General features: G+C 41.4%; 1 protein-coding gene across 1 annotated transcript in view; it reads left to right on the forward strand.

The window, feature by feature from the left end:
- SNX9 (sorting nexin 9) overlaps nt 1-22732 on the forward strand; it is a 114952-nt gene that overhangs the window by 53757 nt on the left and 38463 nt on the right. Inside the window, exons 4-6 of the mRNA XM_041743095.1 lie at nt 462-587; nt 19320-19485; nt 21018-21168. Of these exons, the coding sequence (XP_041599029.1) occupies nt 462-587; nt 19320-19485; nt 21018-21168 (443 nt within the window). The remainder of the gene's footprint in view (nt 1-461; nt 588-19319; nt 19486-21017; nt 21169-22732) is intronic.

Consider the following 22732-nt stretch of genomic DNA (forward strand, 5'->3'; position numbering starts at 1 on the left):
ATGGAAGGCTGGCTGTCTACCTGTTGTTCCTGATGGAGAGTTGGGGTGGGGAGTTTTGGACCCTCTGGAGAATCTGGTGAATCTGTGGCCCTTCTCAGAAATTTGTGCATGTACCCCAGTTTCATCCATGTGGTTCCAGAGTGTTTACAGGCCCCTGGACTCAGTCCACCTGTCTTAGGTTTATGTTGTGTTTTACCTCTGTGCACAGTGCAGCCAGGATCCTAAAAATGGGCAAGATGGAGAAAAATCTGAGGATTTAAGTTCGTGCTGGCATTAATTGCATTTTTAGAACTCTGCATAGTTCTGAAAAGGAACCATTAATATAGGTGTTCAAGAGCTCACTTACCTTTTAAGAATATAACCCCTTCATAATAGCTGACAATTTTGGCTTGCCTTTAGAGACTATAACTCTGAAATACCCCTAATCTATGAAAATAACTGTGGTTCTTTCTGATATTCAGATTTTGCCCAATGATGGAAAAGACCCATTTTCTTGTGGAAATTCAGTGGCTGACCAAGCCTTCCTTGATTCTCTCTCAGCAAGTACAGCTCAAGCCAATTCATCAGCTGCCAACAGTAACAACCAGGTAAGTCTTCCATCATCTGGCTGGAAATGACTGGCTGTACTTAGAGCAGAGCAGCACATTTGTAAAAGCTCCAGATGCGTCCTAGTAGTTGCCATTCCCTGAAAGCATAAACAAAGTACCTATTAGATGTCTGTGTGGCATTCTGTTGGGCATTAACAAAGAACTTGCCTCTGAGGCTGGCTAAAGACTGTCTTTAAAGTGTTCATTGAGAATTGCTTCTAAAAACACAGACCCTTTAAGATGCAAACATTCTCACTAGCGGAGAAAGAAAAGCAGGGTCCCATGCTGAGGCAGTGAGTGTTAGAGCTCCAGTGAGTGTCAGAGCTCCAGCTGAAACCAAAAAGGATTTCTCTGACCTTAGCACATTTCCTACACTCTCAGGGAGGGAGCCCCTCATCTTGCAGATGCAGTGCAAGTGGAAGTGGGTGCAAATCCAGCACTCAGCACTATTGTATTACCTCTAGGAAACTTACAACCATGGGGTGATTTAAGAAAAATACACTGAAATTCCATAGTAATTTTAATGAGTTTAACTGCCTTAGGTGACTCTGCCTAGTTCAGTTATCGTTAAATGATTACTGTGGGTGAGTGGCAACAAAAGTCAAAAGATGGAGATCAAAATGTTACCGTTTCCTACATCTTTAGAAACAAATGGACTTCAGAGGGTGTTTCTTGATATTCTTTATGTAGAAGGTTTTAAATTATGTGAAGCCTGATAGTCATATCACTTAGTAATTATTTGCTTACAGAATGCCTATATCTTAACCTTCCAAGAGAATTTATTGAAGTACTGTTGCCATATGTTAACTGCAGATTTTATTCATTTTTATTTATTTGGTAAAGATTTTACTTATTTATTTGAGAGAGAGCAAGTAGGAGTGAGAGGAGGAGCAGAGGGAGAGGGAGAAGCAAACTGACCACTAAGCAGGGAGCCCTGACTCAGGGGCCTGATCCCAAGACCCCAAGATCACGATCTGTGCTGAAGTAACACACTTTATCAGATGTGAGCCACCCAGGCACCCAATTTTATACATTTTTAAATAGCTTTTGGTGGACATCCTGAATTACAAATTAGTTTGGCCCAAATATTTAAAATTCAGAGGCAAGGTAGTCACCATAGTTGAACATTTTCCAATATTTTGTTACTCTAGATTACTTGAGAACATTGGTCAGTTAAAGATTATTCAAGATAAAATGTGAAGAAATAGTAGTCAAGCCTTACTTGAAGTTTTACTAGGATTTCTCAGCATGAGCACTGTTGATGGCCGGGGCCTGAGCTTTGTGTTACGCAGTTTAGCGGCACTCCTGGCCTCTGCTCACTACATGCCAGTAACATTTGGTAGCCCTCAGGTGTAACAACCAAAGTTATCTGCAGATATTGTCAGATGTCCTCTGGGGGCAAAGCCAACCCAGCTGAGTTCACGGAGTTAAAAACATCAGTGAATGTGTTTGCATTGAGTAAAAGACAACATTTTAATAAAAGGGAATGATGCCGAGATGATTGTAGAGTAAATGAAGGAAGCAAAAGATGGAGAATATTCATCTGATTTTAATTCAGAGACCTACTTCAGCCACTGTCTCAGGATAAATGGAAGCACTCTGACCAAAATGCAGGATCAGGCCTAAGTCTTGTTATGAAGTAGCTTCCTTGGTATTTAAATGTAGCAGTAGGAACTGAGTAGCATAAGTCGAAATTTTTTTCTTCCAGGTTATTTAGAAGAAAATAAAACTAACTTTTTGAAGGTGGATTTTACTAATCCATTCTAACAGTAAATCTAACCAAATCCTTTGAAAGCAAAGAAAAAGTGAACTGAAACTAGAAGTAACAAAATATAGAAAGCATGGCCATAATTAATTGAGCATTTGGATTTAATTTAAATCAAATAAGAGAATTTTTTTTTTGAGAGAGAGTAGGTGAGGAGGGGCAGAGAGAGGGGAGAGAGAGAGAATCCTAAGCAGGCTCCAGGCCCAGCTTGGAGCTGGACACAGGGTTTGATCCCACAACCCTGAGATCATGACCTGAGCCAAAATCAAGAGTTGGATGCTCAGTGGCACCACACAGGCACCCCCTTCTCAAGTAAAAACAAGTTATAATAGTCATCTATGCTTTCAGTTATCTGGGATAGGAGAATAATTTAAATAGGCCAAAATGCTGATATATAAACATCATGAAAAATGTCGTGAATAAGAAACCAGGCTAACATTATTAATTGGTAGCTTTTAAAAATTTTGCTGTTAGGTTTACTCATTTGCTCATTTTCTGAATGTCAACAAAAAATACTTGTTTTTTCCAGGGATATGCCTCTTTTAGGGATTTTCTAGTTACCCTGGCAGTGTGCTCTCTCCCTGAGAGCAATTTTATTTGGAAGGCAGGTATGTCAGAGGGAGCTGGCTCTGCCCTCTCCCTGGTCCATGCAGGGCGCACCCCCCATTCCACTCTGCACGCCACTCACTTAGAGCTAGTATGCATTTGCTCTCCTCGGCACCAATTATTTTAAATTTGGCTTTCTTCCCACATTGGCAGGGTGAAGCCTCACATTCAGCTATGGGTTATCCAACTTTCCGACTGTGGTATCTTTTCTCTAAATCCTATCTTTTAAAAAAAACTCTCTCTAAAAGTTACTTCCATCTGCAGATCTCCTTGGATAACTCATTTTGAGCTTATTCTTCAATTTATCTGAGCCTCCCTTGACTTTGTATTTTTAATCTATGGTACATTTCAGAGTAATTAGTTTATACATTTATAATTTAATATGTAAAATAGCACCTCCTCTTGTTTTTCTTAGAACTCCTAATTTCGGGTTGCTTGAGGTACCTTCCGGTTCTGGCTTCCTATTTAGCAGCCACAGAGGTTAAGTGTAGTTACTGGAGTAGAGGAGAGATCAGGGTGCATTTATTACAGTGATCTGTTGTGACCTTTTTCTCCCTTTACTAGTACTTGGGGGAGCCCTTAATCTGTAGAACATGGTCCAGTCGCTTGGCTATCGTAGAAGACTAGAAATGTAATGTCGAGGGAATATAACACGTTATTCTTTAAATGTGATGATATAGCTTAAGATGGAAAATAATAAAGCTGGAGTTTTTTTCAGGTACTTGGAGAGAATATGGACAACTTTTTTTTTTCCCTAACCTTAGAATATGGAAGACAATACAGAGTCTAACAGCCATTAAGGAAAGGATTGATACGTTTAAGTAACGAAGTAATATTGAACTAGGAAAACTATTTCCCACATGCCACAGATATTGCCTGGTTAGGCGAATACATGAAGAACTCTTGCAAATCTGTAGAAAAAGGGTGAATAGCTCAGGAGGAAAAAATGGGCAAAGGGTGGGAACAGATTTATTTATTGGAAAAGAAGGGCAAATAGCTAATAAACATAGGAAAATACTTATTTTTAGAGCCTACTACTAAATGGTCAGAGAATTTAAATGTTTTAATACCAAGTGTGAGGAAAGGCATGTTCAGATAAGCATTCTGCTGCGAAGCTGGTGGAAGGATAAATTGATGAAGCACTTGGAAGGCAGTTTGATAGCATGTATTAATATTTAAAACTCATACACTCTGACCTAGCAGTTTACTTGCAGAGCTCCTCTTGGAACACAGCCACATGGCAGGAGCTTCACCATACACGGTTCCAACAGCAGGAGGCTGGGACACACGTGTCCAGCAGGAGGGGCCTGGCCAGGCGAACCCCAGGGCAGCCACACAGGGGGAAGCAGTGCTCCTTGCAGAAGCATGAGTGTAAATGCAGATGTATAGACGTGGACGTCTGATTGTTTTTGAAGGCACACAATATGGCTGGTACTGGCTTTCCTGTGCTTAGATACCCACACACCACAGATGTAGATTGTGGAGCATTTATTGAAGGATAACCCAGAAATGAATCCAATTCTCACTGTTTTCTTACTCTTACACAGATTCAAAGTTGCATGAGACACTATTGTAATGTCTTTAGAAAAGAAGAATAGATTTTAGTGGTTGATGAACATTAGTTTCATTATTATTTATCTGGTATTTTATAGCTTCAGGAGTGTCTCACACTGGTGCCAGTGCCACCAGCCATCATTCAAAGATGCGTGTGGATAGTTGCCCTAGTCTGGATTTTTACCCAGTTATCAGTGTTTAAATTAACAACATTGCCTCAATTCTGGAAAGCTCCTCACTGTGGATTTTTTTTTTTTTCCTCACTGTGGATCTTTATAAACCTCTTGGATGGCAGCCTCTGTGGATTACACATTAATCAAAGGTTCTGTGAACCTAGATGTTTCACCTGAAGGTTTTTGACTCGAGAGATTTGTTTTTCTATCCTTGTTAGATGCTGGCAACATAGATCTCGCTACCTACGAGAGATGGCTTGCTTGTTTGTCTGTGGCACCACATCCCAGGGCTCTGGAGTCTCTGTCCTCTGGGTCCCTGGCTCTTCGCACCTGCCCCCCTCATGCTGACTCCCAGGGCAGGACACTGCCATCTGTCACAGGTGGAACCTGAGCCCGGCAATCAGCCCTGCGTGTGACACACCAGCTCCACTGTCTGAGCTGTGAGCCTTGGCCTCTGGAATTTGGGGTGAGGACCCCCGGTTGGAAGTGCGGTCAGCACACAGGTGGACAGTTCATAAATCCTCCTCATCATCATCTCCCCTCTCCCCTGCTCCAGGGGGTGTTGTGGCTGCCTTATCCTGTTCCTTCCAGCCTCTCTGTGTCCTCTGCCGCCATGGAGATGTCTCTCCAGTCTTGAATGTTCTCTTCAGTGTGCTCCTTGCTGGCCATCTCTGCCGCTCCCTCCTGGACTGTTGACATAACCTGAGCCCATCACTCATCATCTCCCCAAGGAACTGGCTTCTCCTCCTCACTCTTCCACATCTTCATCTCTCCTCAGACATGTTCTTAACTGCCCTCCTTTTATTCCATCCTGAGACCCTCACCGAGATGGCTATGGACGGGAGCGGCCTGCACCTTTCCAGTAGGAAAGGGCAGGAAAACTCACTTTTCATCCCAGGACTCTCACTTTTGTGAGACTGGGTCAGCGCCCTGGCTCCTGTGCCTCCGGGGCCTCATCTGGGAAATCTTGTAGAATGGTAGGAATGAGTAAGTGGAGAAATAGTTCCAAAGTGTGTAGAGCAATACTTGGTACTCAGAGGGGACTTAATAATTGTTCATTTTATTTTTTTATTTTTTAAATACCTATTTGAGAAAGAGTGAGCAAGCGAGCGAGAGAAAGCACGAGCACAAGCCAGGACAGAGGGAGAGGGAAAAGCAGGCTCCCCGCTGAGCAGGGAGCCCTACCTGGGGATCGATCAGGACCCTGAGATCATGACTGGAGTCGAAGGCGAATATTTAACTGACTGAGCCACGCAGGCATTCCTAATTGTTCATTTTAGTGTCTTGTATCACTGCCTCTAAAATAAGACACTAAGTATGTCAGTTCTTTGCTTGAGAAGCTCTCAGGGCTCCCCCGTTGCCTCCTGAACCAAGTGCCCAATTCTGCATGTTGAGAGAGAGAGACATCTATGAGCAAGTGGTCACTATCCTGTCAGTAATCAGCCAGATACTAGACAGTGCACAGTAGGGACCTTGTGTAATGAACTCATCTGCACTTGAGATGCAGGTAGATACTTTTCCAGCCTCAGTTGTATTTGTCTGACTCCCCAGCATGGCCCCATCCTTCCCTTATCCTCCCTAAGTATCAGGCTCCAGCCAGACTGGCTCTTCTCCAGATATGCCCTGTGCTAGCGCCCTTCTCTTTGTCTTTTGCTGTCTCCTCCCAGAATGGTAGAATGACTCGTTCTGTCTTTCAAGTCTGCCCAGCCCCCAAGATTCAGCTCAAATATCATGCCTCTTACGAAGGCCATCATCTTTCCTTCTCCCCTTTCCATCTCTCAATTCCCTTAGTGCTATTTGTGACTCGTATCACACATTATTTATTTGTAAACTTGCAAGCTTGGTGAAAAGCAGAGATTTTGTCTTATTTTTTCTATTCCCATAACCTATAGGAAGCCTTGCACCATAATAGAGTATTCTACACATGTTGGAATGATTTGTTGTTGTTCTTTCATAAATATAGCAAAAGGTATTTTACAGTGGAAAATGTTATGAGATTGTCTGATTTCAACCTAAATTCTTGTCAAGGGAGGTTGTGCTGTTCTTAACATTGGCTGTAGGACTAGGAGCCATCGTAACATATCATTCTACCACCTGCTGGTTTACCCAATCAGAAATAGTTCATTCCTTTACAGGAAATCCTCTGGGATTGTTAATTATTTTTTTAACCATTTAGATATTAAATAAATGCTCAAAGTTAAGTGGATATTTAGGGAAATGACTTTTTTTTCAGAGATTTTTCAATGTAATGATATTTGTTGTGAAGGATTTTTAATTGGTTAAGGGATAAGGAAAGCAATAGTAATTTTATGTTAGAACTACGTTTTGCTTTCTCATTTCTCAAAAACTCCATTTTTAGGCCATCTTAAGGCCATTTTGTAACTCACTTAAAAATAAATCAGCAGAAGAATGCTCCACACGGGTATTAAGTTTGCTTATTATTTCATTATCTCAAATAAGATCTGTAATGCCATAGACTTCTCATAATTGCTTATTGAGATTTCCTCCTTACATAATCCTATTGGAAAGGTTCTCTCTGCCTCCCCACCCCCACATGAATCCCTTTTAATGGGTTATAGGACTTTGTAAGGAAGGTTGTAGACGTAGACGTCTGTTTAAAGGATCTGCTGACATTTTTCTCCAGAACTGCATCAGGCCAGTGATACTAACTTTCTATGTTTTTTTTTTTTTTTTTTTTTTTTTTTTAATTACAGATCCTTGCTTTGTATAAGACAGCTTTATGCATTTAGGGAACCTTTCCAAAAGTACATGCCGTGACATTCATTGTTGAGAGTGGTTTGTGATTGTTGTTTGTTTCCATCTAACAGGAAACAAATGACAAAAGCAAAGGGTTTGTTTTGTTTTGTTTTTTACCTTAACATTGCTTTGATGAAGGGCCAGCCAGCATTGTTTATAACACAACCCATCATTAGAAGTGTCCGTCAGCCCATTTCTCATGGACCTTAATTAGATCTATCTGGAAGCTACTTGTAGCATCATCCTGTTTGGAACATAAAGCTACCTATTTTAAGACTTTGTGCTAACAAAATAAGTAAACTCTCCAAACTAATACAAATATTTCCCATTTCTTAAGACAAATTAATAAAATAAGTTTTAATTTTTTGTATTTAAAAAATAAATACCTGGAGTTGACATCTGTGGGTTCAGAATTTGAATTAACAAAGGTTTGTTAAACCGGTTAAACTTTTTGGGTAATTTCCAGTCAGTACAAAGAGTTTAGTTGGTTCTGGTGATCTAACCTCATTTTTAAAAATATGTACAGTTTTTCTATTCTGACCAGTGGTTTTGTGAAATTAGTAGAGGTTCATCTGAATTTGATAAATTATAATTAGATAATGTCCTATGAGCCAAAGATCTATAAGGAACAAAACTGAAAATTTTACAAATTCTTCTACATTCTGAGCATAAATGGTTAGGCTCTTTACATAAGAGAATTTTATACCCTCTGTAGGCCCTTTTGGGAGAAAGCATTCAATCTTTGTCAGAAACTGTTGAACTATTCTTGGGCATCACAGTATTTGCCTTCTGTTCCTACTCCCTAATACAATTGGCACACTGTCATTACATGTCTGATGCAGGAGAAATGTCAAATAAAAACTTTGGTACCTCAGTCATGCAGATGAGTTGTCAAAACAAAAGAAGAAAAAAAAACATAAATAGCCTCAGCCTCAGAGCAAGCAACTTTATTTTCATTCCTATTGCATATCCCAGCACAAAGTCTTGCCCTAGAAGTTTCTAGTTACAAAATTCCTTCTTTCCATCTTTGCTCCCAAGCAGGAGACCATGTATGAGGATGTAGTGGAATGAGAGGCCACAGCAGGATTAGCCTGCTGACAACAAACGGAATGTATGAACATGTGCCAGAGGCACAGCAAGACTCCCTTATGTGGTCACAAGGGGAACCCTCAAATGCTTCCACGGCCTCTCCTCCAAGGTAACAGTATAGTTGTGAGCCCAAAATTCAGCACTCCTCTTACCTGGCACACATATCAGACCAAGTGGTCTTCATGACCTGTATTGATTTGAGCATCTCCTCTAAGGAAACCAGGTGGGCAGCTGGAGCCATGAACACTCATTGGTTTCTTTGAGCCACCAGATATCATTTGGACTTTTGTTTGCTGGTTTGGTAGAAAGCCAAACAGAAAGCAACCTTAATGAAATTTTGTTAGCACAAAGTCTTAAAATAGGTTATCTTTTTCATTCTCAGACCTCAATCACCCTCAATGTCTGGCCTAGATTAGGAGGACACACAGAGAAACAGTAGTGGACTTATTACCCTTCTCCACATCTTGTCCCAGTAGCTCATGTGTGGCTGCTGTTCTAATGTGTGCAGTGAAAGTTGTCCTTCTCAGACCATGTCTTGTCTGCTTACTGGGAGACCAGTGAATGAGTAGATTTCACCACTGTTATCCAAATAAGCCCTTGCCCTATTGTCAGAAGTAGGAGTTTGCTTCTTACTGGTCCAGGTCCCCTAAGGATGTCATATAAGAAGCAACAAAAACAAAACCAGAACCCGTCATTTTTGTGGACTAGTGTTTTTATTTTCTGTAAAAATAATTTTTAAGAACCCTTTATGATTATAGAAGCAGTACATACACACTATAGAATATTAGAAACGTCAGGCTAGCAAAAAGAAAAAACATCACATCCCAAACATGCACTACTGTTTACACTTGGCATATACCTTATTTTTCCCACGTGAACATGGTTATCCACGTGTATACCAGTACGAGGCACAGATGATAGATATATACCATTTATAACCTTTTAAACATTGACGATCCTTTTCACTAAATTTTCATCTTACATAATATCCAGACCAGTTTTAATTTTCCAGCAGACCCCAGAATGTCCTCCACAGCCTTTTTATGAACTGGAGTTTAGCATAGGACCAACTGTTATGTCTGGTTACATCCATCATGGTCCTTCACGTGTCTGCTTTCTTTTTTACTCTGACATAGCCAGTTTCCCTGTAGGATTCCCATCTCATGGATTTGTCAAATTGTCCCTTTGGTATCATCCACGTTGTTCCTCTATTCTCTGTGCTTCCTGTAAGCTGGGAGTTGCACTAAAGGCTCAGAGAATTCAGAGTGAACATTTGGGGCAAGAATATACCATAGGGTTGACATCAGAAGACATGTCTGGTCAGCCCACTGGTACTGATCAGAATGACCTCAGGTCACAGGTCAGGTTTATGACAGTCTTGTGCTTCCACTGTCTAGTTCTCTTTGCTCATGACCAGAAGGTAATCTGCCTGGTGTTAATTCGGTGTATTAACCATTCACCTAACGGTTTACCACCAGTTGATAATCATTGCCTGAATCAGTAAGGCTATTTCTTCCACATTAGCTGAGGTGACTTCCTTCTGTACAATAGCACTTTTCCTTACTAGTTGGAGCACTTACTACCTTGGAAAACACTTTCTACTGGAATTAGGTATAGATGTCTGATTCTTTCCCTTAAGCTATCAGTTTCCCAGGTAAGAAGTTGCTCTAACAGCTGCCTCAGGTGGCAACAAATGAGTTTTCCTGTCTTTGTTTTTTTTGTTACTGTTGTGAACCTACAGGTTTCCATTGATCAGTGTGTTCCCTCCAATGTGGGTTTTTCTTTTTTATGCTTGAAATTATCACCCCTTGGAAGCCCATTCAAAGTGTTTCCTCTCTCTCAATATCTGGAAGCTTTTTTGCTCTTAAATATTATTGCTGATTCTGTTAATCTGTGTCATTACTGGGTCAGTTTTGATTGATTTTTCTCGTTATGGCTCATATTTTTCTGCTGCTTTTTGTGCCTGGTGATTTTTTTATTGGAGGGCAGACCTGGTGATTTTTACCTTGTTATATGTTGGGTATTTTTGTATTCCCATAAATATTTGGGGGTCTTGTTCTGGCACACGGTTAAGTTATGCAGAAATAGTTTAATCCTCTCACATTATTTTTAAGCTTTTTCAAGTGGGACCAGAGCAACGTTTGGGGGTATTTTTGCGTCTCTACTGAGGCAAAGCCCTTTTTAGTACTGTACCTGATGCCCTGTGACTCAGGAGGTTTTCTCTTCTGGCTAGTAAGAATCACACTGTGCAAGAGAGATACTTAATCCTTTCGTGTGGTATGCTGACTAGGATGAGCCCAAGACTTGGGGGCCCCTCTGCACATCTGCAGAGGGCTCTCTGTGCAGCTCTCTCCCCTTTGGCACTCTGCCCTGGGCTCCCCTTTCTGTCTCCTTCATTTACAGGAACCACTGGTCTTTGTATGGGTTCCTCATCCCTGATCCATGACCTGGAGAGTCTCTCTAGGCAGGAGCAGGTCCTTTGTTGCCTGGTGTCCAATGACTGGGAAACAGTTTCATATGTTTTGTCTACTGTTGTTGTCTTTTTAAAATAGTTTTAGTGTAAGTGGAAAACTGAATAATCTTGATGGTCTGCTTTGTATATTAATTTTCCAAAGTCAAGTTTATTTACATGTATGAAATGGAAATAATACCACCAGCTTACTTAATGAGAGAGTTGTATCTGAAAAGTGCATTCTCAAAACACCATGTGAACTTTCTTGTAATGACTTCCCTACTGGGTAGTTGTGGACTGAGACTTGAAGCCTGGAAACTTGGCTCCATAGCCGCCCTTTTTTATATATATATATTTTATTTATTCATGAGAGACACACAGAGAGAGAGAGGGGCAGAGACATAGGCAGAGGGAGAAGCAGGCACCACGGAGGGAGCCCAACGTGGGACTCAATCCCGGGTCTCCAAGATCACGCCCTGGGCTGAAGGTGGCGCTAAACCGCCGAGCCACCGGGGCTGCCCATAGCTGTCCTTGACAGCGATGCCATTTTGGCCACTGATTATCTTCATGGGAATGTATCCGTTACCTGTTCTCACAACGATGCTGTATACTGAGCCAGTGAGAACCTCAGGAGCACACACCAGAGACCTTTGCTTCTGTGTGCGTGGCCTGGCTGGCTATCCTGTGCCCTCGCCTGGGCTTGCTAGGTTTCACTGTGACACCGTGGTTCCTTTGTGTCAACCAGGTGCTATTGAAAACACTGGTTCAACATCTTAACATTTTCAAAAGCTTGGCTTTGTGTTTCCTCTGGAGTCTCTTTCACTGACTATATGACTTGCATGAAATTTGTTCTATCCCTCCTGTGCTGCTTATGATTATTTTTAGTGCTTCCGTGATATGGTGATGTGACCACAGCAGGCTCTAGAATGTGCATTGACGATAAGCCACTCCTATACAGTTGGGGTTTTGCTTTTGCATGCAGTGTTTCTGAATGAACAGCATGCTAGAATGTTCTGGTGAACCTAGCCCTGCCATGAATTTGCTGTTTCTAGTTAAAAGCTATGGTATGCTCTTTTTTTTTTTTTCTTCCACTTACTGAGCACCCTTTTTGTTTTAAGGTGGATATTTTGGCTCAGATTGGTTGTATTGAAAGTCTCAGCCAGTCACCACCTTCTTCACCTTCTCCTTCTCCCACCATAAATAAGGTAAAATTCAAACCTGAATGCAAGAGGAAATAAATGTTTGAAACCCCTCAGAGTAACCTTTTCCACAAGTGAGGTGACTGTTTCAGGTGAAATATCTCCCTGAAGGCCTTCTTGGGGCATGGAGACCTACAGGTAGAATAGGTAGGATTTAGAAGAGCAGCCGGGATTTTCTCCTAGCAGAACTGGTTACTGAGACTTGATTGAGGATGATTCCATGGGCCGCAAGAGCTAATGATGGGTTCTTACTCATGTGGTTGACAGTCAGGAGCTCTTCAGTACCATAAGGGCGGGTGAGGAAGAGAATGAAGACCTGGCAGTAGGAGAGAGGAGGGAAAGCCTGAAGAAAGGGAGAGAAGAGGTTTGCTCTGGGTTTGAAGCCTCAGCTCAGGAGCAGAATGGGTTGTTTGGCAAAATGCCTGTGGTTGGTGGGGGCACAAGGATTTTGGGTTTGAAGGCAAAGTTGGTGGAGGCCACAGGCTCATTAAACCATCATTGTAGCCAGGAGGGGTTGGGCTTTGAAGGATCTAGCATCTAGCACCCGGAAAATGTTTGTGCCGCCAAGTGCCCCAAGAATTAAGAGTTGCTGTTGAACTTTATGGTGAGCCATTTGTCTTCTTCCTCTTTCTTTCATGTTTCTGAAGGAAACAGATCATTGGCTAAAATAGAAAATATCTCAAGTGGCTGTTATCACCTCTTTGATTAAGTTTCTTTATTAATGTGATCTAGCGTTGAAACCATGGGAAATAATAGCTTCTGATCTTTTCCCCTAAAGTGTAAACTAATAGGTGAGCTATTTACATGGGGATTTACTCAAAGAACTGCTGGTGTTCATTCTTTCCCTTATATTCTAGGTGAACCACCATGTAATGATGAACCACCATGTAATGAACCACCACTCTACTGAATGCAAACTATGGGTCAGGCCATGTTTTGTTTTAAGTGCTTTATATGCATTATATCATTTAATCCTTATAAAGCTCCTATGAGGAAGTTATGTTATTATATCTATTTTATAAGTGTGGAAACTTATAAAAAGAAAGAAAGGTGAAGTAAGTTGCCCAAGGTCATGTAGCTAGTATGTGATAAAGCCAGGATTCAAACCTAGACAGCTCTAAGAGCCTAACCTCTTAACCACTCTGCCCACATGAAATAGCAAGTCAAATCCTACAGTTTCATTAGGGGATTGAAAATTCATCCAGTGGACTGGTATTCTTATCCTGGCCCCTTCTTACCCCATATTATATATTTGGAAGATGCACAGCTTTCCTCTGGTGATCATCTCATGAATGCCCATCACTGCCCACCCCTGCATGGCCACTCTGGCTCCATTCTGTGGCCCTTCTGGCTCTACAGCTACCTTATGTTATAAATCCTTTTAGTGGATAATTTAAATGTCCTGTGATATAAGGCCAGTATAAATGAATTTCTCTATTTGCCGTATGAGGTTAGGATAGGATAGCTCTTAAATTTAGAATGCTAGGTCAGCAGAAAGTGTTGCTCTTGGCCATAAGGAGCATTTAATTTAGTCGGCATGGGGGCTAGGAGAGCATCAGACATATCAGCCAGTTCGGTGCAGGGCAGATTAATATACATTCATGATAGAGATTCAAACAAACATGCTTTGGGAGTGTGTTAATCAACAAATAATTTACTAAGAATTGACTACATGCCAGGCCCCATGTTCATAGGCAACAGGAAATGCTGGTGACCCCGATGGACACAGTGCTTCTCTGTGTCCCCTGCATACACTGTAATGGAGTTCAGAAGACAGAATGAGTGTATGAACAGATTGTTGGGTTTTCCAACATTTTGTTAAAATTTGAAGCATAGAGAAGTTAAATGAATTTCCTAGTGAATAATCATGTACTTGCCTTCTAGATTTTACCATTAACATTTTACTGTTCTTGCTTTGTCACACATCTGTCCATCCTCCATCCATCTATGTCTGTCTGATTCTTCCAGCTTTTCTACACTATGCTGATAAGGCCTTTATAACTTGGAAGTCATTGCCATTTTAAGAGAATGGTAGTGTCGCGTATTGAAAATGATTCATTTGTGATCAACCACAGCAGGTTATTTTTCTAGAAAAGACACAGGTCACTGAACATAAGGAAAATCTGATTTCCTTCTTTGTGAAAAAAATGTGTCTGTCAAGAATAATACATATTTCCTACAAATCATCATTTAAAAAAAAAAAAATCCAGGGTGCCTGGGTGGCTCAGTCAGTTAAGTGTCCGACTCTTGATCTCAGGTTGGATCTTGATCTCAGGGTCATGAGTTCAAAACCCCACACTGGGCTCCTCGCTGGATGTGGAGTCTACTTAAAACAGTAACAACAAAGCCAGTCACAAAAGCCTTAAAAAAAGAAGAAGAATATCATATTAACCACTTTAAGTAAAAAAAAAAAAGAAAAAAAAAGTGAGTCCTTGCCACTTTATGTAAAGCATTTTGAGAATCTTTTGGGGGAAGTGTTTGTAAAATAAGACATAAGTTACTAGTGGAAGTGAGCATCTGATACAAAGTAACTCTAGTAGGAGACTGACTTTGGGAGAATGTGAGGCCAGCAGGCTCTGAGGCCAGGCCCCGAGTAGGGCAGGACTTTGACAACATTTGAGAAACTGAGGAAGAAGGCTTTGCATGCAGATAGAGTATAGCGTGAGCAAAGGCAAAGATACAGGAAAGTTTGAGAGTGTGAAGATTGAAGTGTAGTGAGGATCAGTGGTGAGGAATGAGAATGGGAGTATGATGGAGAGATAAGTTCAGTCTTGACTCGTGGACTGAGGAGTTCAGAATTTATTCCACCAGGTTCTTAATCACATGGTTGACAGAGAATAGTAAGTATTTCCTACAAATGATGAAGAACAACATATTAAAAAAAAAGTCAGGGTATGTTTGGTACCATGAAAGATGGACAAGGAAGAGGATGAGGACCTGGCAGGAGACGAGAGAAAGGAAAGCCTGAAGAAAGGAGAGAAGAGGCCATTGAAGCCTTAGCTCAGGAGAAGAACTAATTGGCCAAATGCCTGCAGTTGGGGGGACATGAGGGTTATTGGGTTGAGGGCAAAGAAGGTGGAGGCCACAGGGTCATTAAACCAGGTTATTGTAGCCAGGATATTAGAGAAGGGGTTGGAGTTAGAAGGATCTGGCACCCAGAAAATGTTTGTGCCAGGCGCCCCAGAGGGGATATTGGGGATTGAAAACTGAGAAGTCAGAGGCCAACTCATGGGAAGGTTGTTTGGAGAAAGAATGATGCAGGCAGTATGAGCTACTAGTAACTGATACTAGACGCTACTAGTAATTGATCTTAGAGTTGGGGCCCTGGAAGTCAGTGAAGACTATCTGAGCAACAGTGAGAAGTCTGTGATCAAAGTGGAGACATGTCCAGTGGACACGCCTGGGTGCCTCAGCGGTTGAGCGTCTGCCTTCAGTTTAGGGCGTGATCCCAGGATCCAGGATTGAGTTCCACATCGGGCTCCTTGCAGGAAGCCTGCTTCTCCCTCTGCCTGTGTCTCTGCCTCTCTCTCTCTCTCATAAATAAATAAAATCTAAGAAAGAAAGAAAAGAAAAGAAAAGAAAGAAAAGAGGGAAGGAAGGAAGAGAAAGAAAGAAAGAAAAGAAAAAAAAGAAAGAAAAGAAAGAGAAAGAAAAAGAAAGAAAGAAAGAAAAGAAAGAAAGAGAAAGAAAAAGAAAGAAAGAAAGAAAGAAAGAAAGAAAGAAAGAAAGAGAAAGAAAGAAAGAAGCATCAGCAGGAGTCACCTTCAAGCAAGATAGAGGGAATGTCCCAGGAAAAACAACAGAGAAAGCAGCACATAGTTACTAGATTTGCCTCTAAGTATTTCATAACCTAGGCAGGGGCTGAGATCATATAGGTGACCAAATAATATACTTATTACTACAAGCAATTTATAAACAAAGTAGTTCGTTTATTTTTACCATAATTAATTTTTTTGTAAATTTCATTGACTTATTTTTAAATTTAAGTATAATTAGCAGAAAGTGTTATTTTAGTTTCAGATCTAATGATACCACAATTCTGTACATTTCTTACTGTTCATCTTGATAAGTATCCTCTTGATCCCCTTCATAGATCACCAATCTCCTGCCCACCTCCTGTCTGGCAACCACTAGTTTGTTCTTTGTACTTAAGAGTCTTTTCTCGGTTGTCTTTGTTTCTCTTTGTTCGTTTTTTTTTTTTCTTTAATTCTGTACATGTATGAAATCATAAGATACTTGTGTTTCTCTGACTGTTTCACTTAACACTTAGCATAATACCCTCCAGCGTCATCCATGTTCTTCAGATGGAAAAAAAAAATCATCCTTTTTGAAGGCTGAGTAATAGTCCTCTGTGGTGTGTGTGTCTTTATTCACCTATGGATGGACACGTGGCTGCTTCCATATCTTGGCTATGGTAAAAAAAAAAAAAGCCACAAGAAATACAGGGGTACCTATATCTTTTCAAATTAATGTTTTCATTTAAACACAATAGTTTTCAAAATAACTTTTTTTTCCTTTTAAGAATACTTGCTCTGAGTAGTTCACATCGGATGGTTTCCTTGATGTTGATGAAAATCTTTCTTTGCTGACATGATAGCCTTAACATCAGGCAGTGCTGAGCTTCAGTCTTCCTCTTGTACTTTATAACCCTTTGTTCCTTTTCAGTTTACATCCTATAACTCCAGTTGGCTTTTCTGAATCTGAGGCAGGCTGCCTGGTGGCGAATTCTAGCCTGAGGTGTCCCGGCTGGCAAGACGTAGAACCAGAATTTCAGCCTGGCAGCCTGACCAGAAGCCTTGCCTCTGACTGTGCCTATCGTTTCATGGTGAGGCCTACTCAGGACTTGATGGACATACTGGACAAATGAATGTATTTATTGTCCTCTTACTGTCCAGAATTTCTGTACTTATGGAATGGAAGTACTTATTCTGAAAATAAAACTTCATAGTTTAGAGTTTGGAGGGCAGATTGTGTGTGTGTGTGTGTTGTGTGTGTGTGTGTGTGTGTGTGTGTGTGTGTGTGTAGCTGAGTATAACTTCCTCCCTTAACGAAACCCACGGGAGGAAGGGATTCTCTTAAATGAAATGTGATTGTCAGGCCCTTAGCATGACTGCCATCATTGACAGTATCCGCCAGAGGGGCTTGTGAGTATCACCATGTCAGCTGTAGATTCAGGAAATTCACAGGCATATGGATGAAATGTCCGCCTGCTGTTCATATTGGACTTAGAACAAAATCACTAGAAACTTCACTTTTTGTCTTGGAAGGTATAAGTGATTGAATGGAATCACACTTCCACGTGTAAAACATACACTCTGTTTTTTATGCTCCTGGTTTGCTGCATGCAGTTGTCCCCCCATCTGTCAGTGAAGAATTTTAAAAAGTCCCACCAGATAGCATTCTAGAACATGAGGCTTATTAGCGTGGGTAACTTTCTTGCAAATCCCCCTCTCTTTCTCTACTTTTTTTTTTAACATCAAATTTTTTTAATGTGAGAAAGGAGACTCAAAGGGTAAATTTGCTATTCCAGGATCTTAGACAAATGGATTCAATATTGAAATTATTTTTTTTTTGTTTTTGAGGCACTATTTTGTTTCCCGTGAATTTATCTGTAATTTTAAGTGATACAAGAGAAAATTGACACATTTTTCAAAATTTGACATTCTGGTGCAAAAATTTAGACTTTTAAAATAATAAGCTGATGCTAAATTTCATGTGTGAAAATAAACCAATAAAAGATTTATGCTAAAGTGCTAATGGTATTCTGTGTAGTGGGCTCCCAGGTCACTTGGTATTTGTACGAACGGATTCCTAGGATACAAGAAAGAGTCCAGAAGTAGGCCCAAGTCCAGTATATGATTAAAGTGACATTTCAACTCAGTGGGGGGAAAAGATGGATTTTTTTTTTCATTAAATGATGTTAAGCCAACAGACTGACTACAAGAAAAAATTAAGTCAGATTCCCATATTATTATTTCTTCCACTGAAAGAAATTCCAGACAAATCAGAGATGCAACTATACAATCTCTTTGGAAAGCAATTTGACAAAATCTATCCACTGAAGAAGCACATTCTCATTACCCCACCAATTTCTCTTCTGGGAATTTCACATAAATGTATTGGACACATGGGGGATGGTGTATGAGGAGGTGCATTGCGGCATTATTTATGGTAGCAAAATGCTGAAAGCACAATACATGAGCATCAGCATATGCTTGTTAGACTGTGGAAGTTAAACACAGCAGATGACATGGGGCCACAGGGAAGAGCCACATGACCTGTATGTGCTGATGGACCACGGAGAATGTGTCAGACCATTATATGAAAAAAACGAACACCAGTGCCCAGTGCAGAGTACAATTTGGGTCCACTTAGATGTTTAAAAGCAAAAAGGATCTCTGTGGGTGGGATGTTTGATTAAGTATATATAGGGAATTCCTTAGAGGTCGTTGTGTGGAGAGAATGGCAGCCTAAGTGGTAGACATATTTTTTTGAAGTGCATATCCTTTTGTTTTGCTCGAGTTTTTTTTTTTTTTTAAACTGGGAAGGTATTACTTTTCGTATAAAAATAAAAACCTAGTCAAAAATACAATGGATTTACTCCAAAACAGTTAAAGTGAATCCAACAGACCCTCATCAGCATGTATAATCTCAAAAACATGGTCTAACTGAAAACAAGACAGCTTGAAAAGAGATAAATCCCATGTAATGTTGTGTAGGTCAGTTTTAAGAACATAAAAGTTATTTATGAATGTGTACATACCCAGTGGAGGATAAAAATGTCTGCAGGAATGGATATAGATTCAGAAAAGTAGTTGCTGGGGGTGATGGAAGGAGAAAGAGGGAGTAGAGCAGCCACGTGTAATTGTTCCTTTGTTACTGGTTGTCGGGTTCCTCAGCAAATAGTGCCAAAGGTTAACAACAACAACAACAACAAATCAGGTTTTTGCTGCTTTTTGTGCTTTCCTTATCTATTTAAATGTAAAATTTATTATTTGAATTTAAAATTGTTTTGAACTTATGTTCGTTTTCCCAGCACCCCTATTGTATTTGATTGTTACATGATTCTTACTGAATTGAGTAATGCTTTTAAGAAGTCACAAATAATCTTTCTCCTTTTTTTAACCCTAACAATAGGTCAGCAGCGGCAATGACCCCTGGTCAGCCTGGAATGCTTCCACATCTGGAAACTGGGACAGCACTGATGGGTGGGGAGCCAAGCCAGAGGGGGCCGCAGCCCAAAGAAACACCTCCAATAACTGGGACACCGCCTTTGGTCACCCCCAGGCCTACCAAGGACCAGGTGAGGAAGGGGCCTCTGCTGGTGATCAGCCCACCCTTAGAGTGACTAGGGAAGGCGTCCGAGTTAAAAATAGAATTTAATCAAAGGTGCGCTCTCAGGTACTCTTATTCACTAATAGCAAACCTAGATTTCTGGACTCAGATGTGGGTAGTTGTTAATTATAATCTCTAGTCACAGCTTCCATCATCCATCGTAGAGTCACAAACGCTTATAGGGGCCAGGTGCGTGAGGCAGAACAGGCAGCCCAGTGGCTGCGGGAGACAGAAGGGGTCACCCTCCTGCTGCCAGCAGGTTGATGCCATTGTGGGAGACCCCCATTAATCTTCCTGGTCTCCACAGTACTGGAGACTAGAAATCTCCGTTTTTATGTCATCTTCCCACTCCAGAGTCTTAGCTGACACACATTTGTTTTAAAACCTTGGGCCAAAAAAATGTGTATACAGATCGAATATGACTTATCACCTGCTGGTTTATGACCTCTGACTTAATGGTTTTATCTTTTCCCTCACTACCTGTTTGACTCCCTGGCTTTAATAAAAGTACAGAGGCAAAAGGAATCTGTAGAAGGGAAACAGTTCAAGAATTAAGCAAAAGGGTATTTATGTCTGGTCTGAAATTAAAAAGACAGAGATCTGCCTCTCACATTTTTTATGACCTGTGTATGAGCACATCACGCAGAAAATTGAATGTGCTGGTGGCAGGGAACCTGTATGGAGGAGATATGAAGGGCACAGGGTCCTCTTGTAGCCCAGGAGCCATGAGTTAGTGGAAGGGCTATGACCCACCAGCTGACCTCTAGTTCTGTACTAGCTCAGCCCTTATCCTTCCAGTACATTCTGTTTTTCATTTTCATTTTGGCATTTGTCTCTCAGCTTCTCTTGGCACCTCTAGGGCAGAGACCCCAGGGCCTGATAGCAAGAGGACATGGGACTCATTCGGGAGGGAGACAAAGGCCCAGACAGTGGGAGGAGGAAGTGGCAGGGAAGGCTGGCAGCAGTGTGCCCCCCAGAGACCACAGTTAGAGTAGGAGGCTGCAGGCGCTGCTGACTCCCCTATCTCATTTCTTCTCTTCCCCTTCCTTCTGCACACCCTTGTCCTTCCCTTACCGGCATTGTCATCAGTGTTAATTCCTTTTCAAGGATCTTTATGTCCCCCATCCTTCCTTCCCAGTGTTCATGATTGAAAGGGTGTTGGATCTGTTTATTTGCAGGTTTATAAAGTGAGAGGTATCCATGTTCAGGCGTTGCCCTTTGGACCCACCACAGAGCTGCTCCTAGTCTGCACCTCCCTGAAGTTACTTTGACAGCCTCATTGTTTCTGACTTGTCTTTTGCACTAAAAGGCAGAATCTGCAGTTGGAGCTCTGGAACCCACTAGAGAGCCTACACTGTACATCTGCCTTATAATCCTGTGCTACACCTTTTCTCCTCTCTTTTAATTGGCTAAGGCAGTCAGTAGCTACTGTCAGAAAATTAAGTGGTTCCATGTTTATTCCATTTTTGTTCACTGGTGGTCTTCTGTGCGCACCCCTAGCAACTGGTGATGACGATGAGTGGGACGAAGACTGGGACGACCCCAAGTCGGCTGCTCCTTACTTCAAGGATTCAGAGTCGGCAGAAGCAGGGGGTGCTCAGCGGGGCAACAGCCGTGCCGGCTCCTCCTCCATGAAGCTGCCGCTCAACAAGTAGGTTCAAGGAGCATTGGGGAATGTAAACTCCATGCCGAAACAGACAGGAGGTCCGAGGAGGCTTCCTCTTCTCTGGGATCTCTGAAGTTTGGGATGTCATTTGATCATTTCTCTTTGGATCTTAGCTTTAGAAGCTTATTTAAAGAATTTTTTTTTATCATTTTAAGGTGAAATACTTGTTTTGTTTAATGATCTGCCAAATACTGTTTTTACCTTTACATGTTGAGGTCTTGTTGATGTCACAGGAAAGCTAAAAATAACATTAATAATAATAACCCTCCTTTAAATGTTTTACTGTTTGTCGATCACTCACTGTGTGCCAGGCATCATGCAGAGTGGTTTCTATGTGCTGTCATGTGACCCTCGTATCCCTCTGTGGTGCATAGAATCTCTATTCCACTGTGGGAAAAACAGAAGCCCAGAGGGGTTAAGTGTCCAAGCTCACACAGGTGATAAAGTGATCGAGTCAGGATCCCGATAAATCACTCAGTCTCTCAGCTACTCTGCCTGGTATGTTTTAAGACTTGATTTCACTTAGATTTCTCTTAGATTAAAACGATAAGAAGAGTTTGGAACAGGACTTGTAAGTAGAATCCCCACCGGAAAGTATGTGAGAAGGGGAGAAAGTGGATGTAGCACTTTGGGATTCTCCAGGGGAGGGTCCTGGATGAGCCTGTAGTTCACCCCAGGGTAGCTAGAAGGAGCTAAAATTGATGACTTCCCTAAGAATCTTCAGATGCTCTCCTTACAGCAGTGTGTTTCATAAAGTTTTTCTAAACTTACTGCCACTTTTTCTCCATGTTCCAAGTCCATGATTCAAAGCAGACAGAAAAGAATGTTAATATGTCTGGGAAAAGTTGCAAACATAAGGTTTGCTGTATATCTAGATGTCAGAGTCTGGATCTAGATCTACTTATATAAGTTTGAGTCGGCCCAGTTCTCCCTTAGTATATTTAAATAGCATCAGGTGATTACAATGAGTTGTCTTTTAGACACATATTATCCCTACTTATCTGATCACTTTCTTCCATTATGTATTTTCAGGCTTAGCTGCATGCATGATACAATTAGTCACTCAGATTGACTGTATCCTAGTTCTTACAGTGGAACGTGAAGTACTCAGTGTGGTCTGCAGTGATGTAAAGTAGGGTGCTGTGTAAACCTGTTTGACTCTAAAGTATCTCTCAGTCCCATTTGGACAGTGAAGAAGCACTGACTCTGCAACACGTATGTGGCCAGGAGTTCCTGGCTAATGAGGCAGGGCTTTGCCTCCTGCCCAAGCTCCTGACCCTGCTTTCTCCTCCTCTCTGGGGCCCCACTGCTCTCTCATCTGCTGTATGATCTTGGGCAAGTTGGGTAACCCTTTCGAACCTCAGTTTCCTTATCTCTGAAGTGAAGGGGCTGGCTTTAATTTAAAATTCTGTCTGCCCAAAAACTTCAGTTCGGGCTGAAACCAAATCAAAGGAGTCTTAATTTGACCTGGAACCTCTGAGATGTGCCCCCACCGCCCGCCTCTCATGCTGAGAGCTGCTTAAAATCCTGTGTGTGTGTGTGTGTGTGT

Source organism: Vulpes lagopus, chromosome 2 (genome assembly GCF_018345385.1).
Source record: "Vulpes lagopus strain Blue_001 chromosome 2, ASM1834538v1, whole genome shotgun sequence".
In the NCBI taxonomy this organism is placed as follows: domain Eukaryota; kingdom Metazoa; phylum Chordata; class Mammalia; order Carnivora; family Canidae; genus Vulpes; species Vulpes lagopus.